General features: G+C 33.8%; 1 protein-coding gene across 1 annotated transcript; it reads right to left on the bottom strand.

Annotated features, from left to right (window-relative positions):
• Window positions 1-3812: 3812 nt before the first annotated feature.
• LOC100814381 (TPR repeat-containing thioredoxin TTL1) lies at window positions 3813-7894 on the bottom strand. The gene is made up of 7 exons (XM_003527861.5): window positions 6578-7894; window positions 6295-6487; window positions 5864-6036; window positions 4955-5288; window positions 4660-4864; window positions 4471-4571; window positions 3813-4375 (listed from the first exon to the last, which is right to left on the bottom strand). The coding sequence occupies exons 1-7, from the start codon at window positions 7513-7515 to the stop codon at window positions 4223-4225; spliced, it is 2097 nt and encodes a 698-aa protein (XP_003527909.1). The 5' UTR covers window positions 7516-7894; the 3' UTR covers window positions 3813-4222.
• Between the last annotated feature and the right edge of the window lie 911 nt (window positions 7895-8805).

The raw sequence follows: 8805 nt of genomic DNA, 5'->3' as shown, positions 1-8805 counted from the left end.
GACAATTGACTGATGTGGCTATATGACATCTTTGAATGTCCAATTTCCACATATATATATTTTCAATAGATATAGACATGACACTTAACTACTTATTTCTTTTACTATACTATTTATTAAGACTGAACGTGTAGCATTGAAAATACACTCACTCAAAATAAAAGACAGCATGGTTTAGATATAATTAGGTAAACACAGACATTTAAACCAATGTGAGGTAACTGCCGTGTGTTAGTATCATTTAGAAACTGCTATTTATGTGTGTTAAATGCATGTGGCTGCTGAAGTGTATACCAAAAAAAAAAAAGAAAGGATTTTCAGGTGTGGGGTGGCCCTGGGTCTGAATGTTGTGGTGATGCTTTTAATTCTGAGGCAGGAGGGCCTATTAACAACAACACCTTTCCTACTTTCTATATACAAAGAGGTGTCAGCTGGAGAATATTTGTTGGACACTTGAGAATCCTCTCAAATGTGTTGAATCCTGACAATAGTGTCAGTGGCATCTAATTCCAAGCCATTCCTACAAACACAAATCCCTTGCCCTTTTGAGGAGTACTGAAGCGTTAACTATTGGACTTTTGAGTAACCTTCTCATTAGGCATAGGCACATGTGATATATGCAAGCTGGCAGGGTATTTTTGTCTCTCTAGTGAACGCTTTGTCTTTTCCTTTCTATCTCAGGTGTTTTCAATCCTCTCACTCTACATGGTACTTTAATTTTTGGCTCTCCAGTCTCCTTAACTTAAATGGCCAAGGGTTTATTTACTTCTTCTTTTTTCCTGAAAGGTCTAAGGATCATTGTAGTTGAATTGTAATATAAAAAATATTCATGGTCACATTTCATCTATATATTAACTGCAGTGAAACAAAGAAAGAGAAGAGAGTATAAGTGTTTAAAGTGAAAAACAATTCATATATTATTATTCAGTTTTGAGACAATCAATTTGAAGTGAAAAATATTCATGGTCGCGCCGGACACATCACAAGGTAGAATTTGTTTGATATTATCAGAACTCAAGAGTTGCCATGCAACGTTAATGGATATATTGTATGAAAAAATGAGTATGGAAACGTTTATTGATTGTAATTTTTCAAATAAACAATTAAATTTAGACTGCGCAGTCTCCGTCAAAATCATCTAGTCTTTACTTCTCTCGTCCCGCCTGAAGTGATATTGTTTCTGACTGGTCACTACATAATGCATATCTACAATGACAGAATGCAGCTGACAAAAAAAAAAATATCACAGAATGGAATCACTGCATTTGTAAATTTGTCCGCTACATACAAACGGTTATATTTGAATTGAAAGCAAGTTTGCTATATAACTTAGTGCAAATTTTTTAACATGCAAAAATTACTTTTTATTACTTTTAGCAAACCAAGATTTTAATGCAAAATCAATTTTACCTAACAATAACTAAACATTTATCTGGGATGATTTTTTGTACGAATTTTAGTGCACAAATGTTATGCACGAAGAGCATGGGATGATTTTTGTCAAATTTCCTAATTTCATTTATGTTTTAAATTGCATAATTATGCAATAAAATCAAGACAAGTAAAGTTTGACTGAAGTTAAAATTAATTCTCATAATTCCCACTGCGAAACAAAACACGTTCTAAAAACACTAGCATGTTTGGTTTGTCTTTACTTTTATTAAAATCAATTCAGATTTTTCATGTTGAAGGCAAAACAACACAGAATTACTACCAAGTTTCTTTCATAATGTCATCATGATATGATTTTGAGTCTTTCACCACCAATCCAAATACACTATACATCGAAGTGAACAATTTTTGTAAATTCAGTGTCCATCATATTTGTAAGTTTAAGGAATCAATAAGATATAATATTTATTATTATCAATAAGATAAAACATTATCAACTTACTATATAACTCTTTGATGTGATTAAATTATTATTTTTTCAACAGAACCTTTCATCAGTTTGGGCTTAAATCTATATTAGCATAATTGGACTCTTAGCCCAAATCTTCTGTTCCAAGATCCCAATGGAATAAATAAATAAAGAGAAAAATGTGGGCAATTGCATTTTATTTTCCTTTTTTTCTTAATGCACCCCTCTCGTATTTTTTTTATAATATATTTTTTTTTCAAAATTATCCCATTTTGAAAATTAGCTTCCATAAAAAATTTCACACTTTCAAAACTTAAATTCCAAATGTCACACTTCCTTCAACATTTTCTCTTTCTATGTCATGAACGAATTGTTCCTGAATTTAAAGAAGGTCAATGTCATTCAAAGATATGGTTTCTTTGCTCGATTCAAAGATCGAATTAATTCATTTCTCACCAACTCAGTGCGTTGTCAATTATCTACATGCATGCTTTATTTTCTTTATTTACATTATTTTCATTTCACTTACCTCTTTTGTCATGTCTTTACATCATCAGTACATGTCAACGCCCCTTCCAGTGTATTTTTTTTTTTTCAGTCTCTGTTTTTCTTATAAAAACAGTGTTAACGTCACCCGTTTTTATCAATCAATATTTCAAAAGTAGGCCAAACTCCCACACTCTAGGCGTTAATTAGAATAATCACATTCACAGTATAATATCATATCACCATAAGTTTACTATCCACGGTGCAATCTTTCTCATACGTCTCCCTCCCACACTCATCATGTAACTTTGACTCCGTTTTAACTTTTTGGTAGACTTCTGTCTCACCTTTCTTACCGATTAAGGGTATCCGAATTTGGATTAAAGTTTCTTTAAAAATTAGTCTAACATGAAATTATTTTGCTTAAAAGCGAGTCTGTAAAAACATTTTAATTTTAAAATTAAGCATATAATAACTTCCAATACTCTTTCAAAAAGAAAGAAAAAAAATTCTACACGGAAATCGGAACTTTTCCTAAAAACAACCAAGCATTAAGATATTTTTTCATAATGACGGTTCGTTTAATTAAACGGGAATTTGAATGTGATAACGAAAATTCAGACATCTATTTTGTCCTCGGACCCAAGAGAATAATAAGTTGTCCACAAACTTGACAAACCCTTTCCCAGTTCCCACGCTTTTAAACTTTAGGTTAAACTGTAAAACAGATCCTCCTTTCCCTTCTTCCAAAATAGATTTCATCTTTGGTCCATAATAGATTTATCGATTCGCATGAGTTCATAACAGTGAAACAAATAGAATTTTTTTCTCATAAAAACAAGCGTTGGACCACTTCAACAATAAATATTATATACTGCACCGATTGGCTATTTTGGCTGAGACACACACTTCTCTAATTTACATAATCGGCGAAGAATGGCTTTGAAACCATTAGTTCATAACGGATGGAAGAAATCTATACCTAAGCATGCTTTGGGTGGTGCCCTCTTTAAGTGGAAAAACTCATAAACACTTGAATAGTGTATTTAATAATACTACACGCTAATCAATTTTACTCCATAAAGTTACCTGATACCATGAAAGTGATGAAACAGTAAGAAATAATTATTTGTTATTTTACTTTTGACAAAAAAAAATGATTATTTCTCAAAATTAATCAAAAACACATTAGAAGAATGTTTCAACTTCTTTCTTTGTTTAAACCTTAGACTTTAGTGCTCTTTCAAGCTAATAATCCGTGCCGACAAAAAAGAAAGCAAATAATCAGTAATTTACGGTCAATTACCCTGGCGGAGTGGACAGTCTTTTATGCCACTAAACCATTTTGAAGTTTGAACCAACCTCCACTTGATTTTAAAGTTGGATTGACTTAAAGCAATATATATATTTCAACTTTGAACCATGAAGCTTGAAAGATCTATAATTGAATAGAGTTTCTGTAATGTAAAACAATCGTGTTTCTTTTACTATATTGCTCATAACTTAGAATGACAACCTAAATAATCACTCCTGTAAAGAATACATAACTTATCTAACAACCAAAAAAAAAAAGTTTACGTTTTTCCAAACCATTATGCACTGAATGTGAGGAATTAAAGACCTCTCAAACATCCAAAAGTATTAAGAAAGTCAATTACTAACACAAAGAATCACTTTTCCTATACATTTTTCTACAGCTTTTAACAATGCTATGTTTCGTCTCTGGTTTCCTCTGTCTTGTAAGCAAGGTGACCAAATTTATGAAGCAGATATAATCAGCTTGATTTATTTTTGGCAATCTTCCTTTCCATTCTTAAAAATCTAACCTTCCTCGTCTCTTCCTATATGTTGTGATTCGAAGAAGTGTGATTACCTTCAGCTGCTATATAATTTAACTAATTTTTCCAACAAATCGTGGTTGTTTCCTGGAATTTCTTTAATCCTTGATCCATTCTTGTATATTTTAAAGGCTGGGATGCAGTTCACACCTTCTGATTTTGCCAAGTATGGATGGTCTTCAATCTCCACCTAAAATCGTAAATCAATTATAAGTAAGAGACAATGTAACTAGTTTTTATTAAGAATATAGGGGCACAATGCCTATAACATTGAAAATTACCAACCTTAAGGAAATTAACTGATGGAAATCTCTTGCAGGTTTGCTCCAACACCAACAACACTTGCTTATGGGTTGCCTTGTTACAAAAGAGTACCACAGACATCCCTGTTCAATTTGTTCACAACTGGTCAGTGTTTGTTATTTGCAATGCCGAATATAATTTTGCTAGAAGGCACAGTCAAAAATTACTCACCAGGTGATGTTACATAATGTCTAAACCGATCATTGCTTGAGATGAAAAACAAATTTGAGCCAAATTTCAAGTCCTTAATATCTTCACCGCGTAGCATCTTGAGTTGGAGCTGGGTCTCAAACAGAGCCCTTGCCACCTCCTCATCCCCTGGCTTTTCTCTTAATAGCATTTCATAGTCTTGAATGGCAGCTTCCCATCGTTCCAACTATTATATGTTCAAAAAAATAATTATTAACTAAAAAACAAGTATAATAGTATATTCTACAAGTTAGTATCGAAGTAGAAATTAAAGCACCTTGGCATTGCAATCTGCCCTCCGCAACCTAGCCTTGCTATAACTAGGTTGAATTATAAGTGCTACGTTACAATCTTCAATTGCTTTCTCGAATTGACCTAGCTTAGAACGACACGCTGCTCTATTGCATAGCAGAACTGAGTTGTGTGGATCATGCTCTAGTCCTTCATTGTATACAGCATATGCTTCCGTGAATTTTGATGCCTTGAAGAGTAAGTTACCACTCATTCTGGCTGATGTCACTGCTCTGGCCCTCCTCACCACTGCATTCATCTCAAAATTACTTGGATCTAGTTTAGCTGCTTGCTCAGATGCTGTTACAGCATCCTCAAACCTGTCAGCACACAAAAACGCAAAGCAACTTAGGGTCATTCGTTCATTATTACTAATTAGATTCAGATAATATATCACCTACCATCATTAAAATCAAAGCAACCAATAGCAGGGGAAGATAATAATTTATGTAAAAGTACTAACAACACACTCTTTCTAATCATACTATATCGATGCAAATTTTATTGAAGTGAAACTCACACAAAATTATAATTTTCAATAAATAACAAGGGTGTCCTAAAAAAATGTATTAGAGAATATGTTATTAGTATTTCTTTAATATATTGTATTGGTTTGGTGCATATTATACAAAATTTGGTCAAGTGAAACTGCAACATAAATGCCAAGTACCGACTATATATACCTCATCGTCATCGTATCACACTAAAGTTTATAAAATGAATTATGAAATGGGAAACCCGATTGTTGGCACTTTACTCTATTTAGCCTGCTCTAAAATATCTGCATGTCCTTTTTTTCTCTAATTGGTGGACTTTCTTTACATATCATTCAAAATACAGAAATCATGTTTGAATAATCTGTTAAACATCATAAAAATAAAGCATTTTCACCGACCTGCCGGCTGCCAAGTAAATTTGCGCGCCTGTCATCAATAGGTAAGCACTACGAACGGGGCCAAATAATTTGTTAGAAGAATCAAGGTCAAATTTTGGCATTTTCTCGTAGGTAGCGTGTGCCTCTTGATGTCTTAGGAGCTTCAGCAGGGCTTCAGTATGTAAAGAATAGACCTGGTATATTCATAATCATTTTTTAATCAGCGAAAGGCATACCATAGCCGCTTATTGATCAATCAATCACTATGGCACTTATTATATAAAAACAAAGTGGAATAATAGGATTCCCATCTCGGAGTGTTATCTATTATGGAACATTAGGTGACATTCGATCCAAAAATGATAAAAAAAAAATAAAATTGTTGGAGTACAAAAAGTTTAGGCGTAGCAAAGAAACCTCAAAAACAAAAACGTTAAACCAAGGAAACTAACCAGTGGAGCTGAATCAGCACCCAAGGATATTGCAGCCTGTGTTTCATTTAATATAACTTTCCAATCTTTGACTTTCCGAGCTTCAGTGCATTTGCTAAGGTGATTTTGAAGAGCCTGAGCTTGGAAAGCGAGTACCGAATCAACACATGAGCTTGTTTCATTGCAATTCAGTGCCTTCTCTGCCTCTCCCAATCTGCATACAATCAAATTATCAATTCTCTAAGGAAACACCAAAACACATGGCAAATTGAATGAAGCATACACCATAATTATTGCTGAGTACCTGAAATAAATTGTTGCCAAACGCGTGTGGGCTCTGCCATACGAAGGCTCCAACTTGATAGCTTCCTCACACTCAACAATTGCCTGAAGAAACCTTCCCAAACCTATCAAAGCCGCGCTCTTATTGCAATGATACGTTGCTTTCTTTGAGTCAACAGCAATGGCTCGGTCATACAAAGTCAAAGCCTCTTCAAATCTCCCCTGTTTGTACGCTTCATTCCCCATGGACTTCAACACCTCAGGGTCCACTCTGCCGTTCCTCGGACTCCGAAATTGCGCAAGCTCGTCGCTGTTCTTCCTCATTATGTTCCCCATCATGCCTTTGTTAGTACTATTATTACTGTTGTAAGAACAGGAGCCGGACAAGGTGTTCAACTCTTTGCTCTTGGTAATACTAGTTCTTGGGCTGCTATTCACAAGCAAATTCCCAGTGATTGGTAACACAAATTCTTTCGCCAGGGATTTCGTCTCGTTGTTTTGATGATGATGATGATTAGCACTTGTACTTATCCTAGCAAGTTCCAGAGAGTTAACAACAGCGTGCTCTTTCTGTTGTTGTTTACTCTCTTCATTTGAGTCGTGGCTTCGTTGAATTGAGGTTCTTGCAGCGTCCGAGGCTCTCCCGTTTTGAGTGTTTTGGTATGCTGAAGGTGCACGGTGACTAGAGCTACTCTTTCTCGCTGGATTCTGCTCCACTTTCAGTGTAGGAATGGTTCCAATGGAGCTATCTCTTGGAACATTTGATTCATGGTTTGGAGAGGGTTTGGCTTCGTTTTTGGCCTGATCCCTCTGTTGCTGTGCAGTGTTGTTGCAAACCTTCACGGGTAGTGAATGAACAGAGGATTTTCTAGTCCTGTTATTGGTTTTGAGATGGAAAATTCTTCCCATCAAACCGCAACCCAATTGAACCTCCACCTTGTTCTTGGTTTTCTCTGCCATGCTTCTTCAAGATCAGTGTAATAATATAGAGAAAATACAAGTATATAGCACAAACTGGGTGGGTGTACTTAGAGAGAAAATTAAAATAAAAGAAGCTCAGCCAAGGAAGAGTACAAAGAAGCTGCTGAGAGAAATTTGAGAATTTATGAAAATGAAACCATCAAGTGGTGGCTTCAATGTGATGGAGTTTATGTAAGACGTGTCGTTTGTGGTGGATATATATAAAGGGTCGTAGTAGTAGGCTTCAAGAGTGGCTTCCAAGAAACCTACTTGAGCTCTTTTTGAAGCCTTTAGAAAGACAGTGCGAAGTGTCGACGATTCAAATGAATAGTAACACACGCATGAATTTGTATCATTACAATTTTATTGATGGTATGTTGAAGTGCTAATATATATATATATATATATATATATAAAGGCACAAATTCGTGCTTAGATCTCCTGTTGTTAACAGGATATGATCCTGCTGGGAAAAGAGACATTTTTTTTAAACTATAACTAGTATACCTCATGATGAATTATTGTGGTTCTTTTTATGATAAATTGTGCATTAGATTTAGTCTATTAAAAAGATTCATAAAATATTATTTAGAAATTAAAAATATTTTTTGAAAAACATTGAAAACAAAAAAAAATTACTTTTAATTAAATACAATAATTTTTCTTTTAAAACTTTTAACAACTAAGGTTTGGTATTCCTTAATATTTACCTTTAAAACGAGAGCTCATAAAAAATCCTAAAATTTTCTTATAAGAAAAATGCTCTTTTTTTAAAACTTTTTTGTTGAAAAAATATAGTAGTACAGAGAGTTATCTTTAATATTACTTGATAAAGTGTCCATGACATATTGAAACTGCTAATATAAACTTATTTAAATAATTAATTCATAGATAAGAGAGGTGTCTCTCAAACAAGATTTTAGTAACATTAGAAATTGAACTCATATTTATACGAAAAATAAGTAAAATAAAAAATACACATTTTTACCACATGTTTTGAAACAGAATTAAAATTAAAATATAAAAGGGAAGTCGAATCAGACGTGCTGAAAGGAAGACAGAGCTTAAAAATTTACAGCTCACAGTATTGCATCCGCCGGATTTAAATGCTGTGTATGGTCCATGGCGATCCATAATTACTTGTCTATTTTTAACACAAAGCAGATAACTTTTAATCACCACGTAAGTATATGTCTGTGATGTCACTAATATAGAAAATTATTATTTCTAGAGTTAATTTGGACTTGTATTATCTGTTAGAATCAATCAGTTAAAATGTACCCTCAATCC

This window comes from Glycine max, chromosome 6 (genome assembly GCF_000004515.6).
Source record: "Glycine max cultivar Williams 82 chromosome 6, Glycine_max_v4.0, whole genome shotgun sequence".
Lineage (NCBI taxonomy): Eukaryota > Viridiplantae > Streptophyta > Magnoliopsida > Fabales > Fabaceae > Glycine > Glycine max.
Note: the sequence above shows the minus strand (reverse complement) of the source record. Positions and strands in the feature narration are given on the sequence as shown.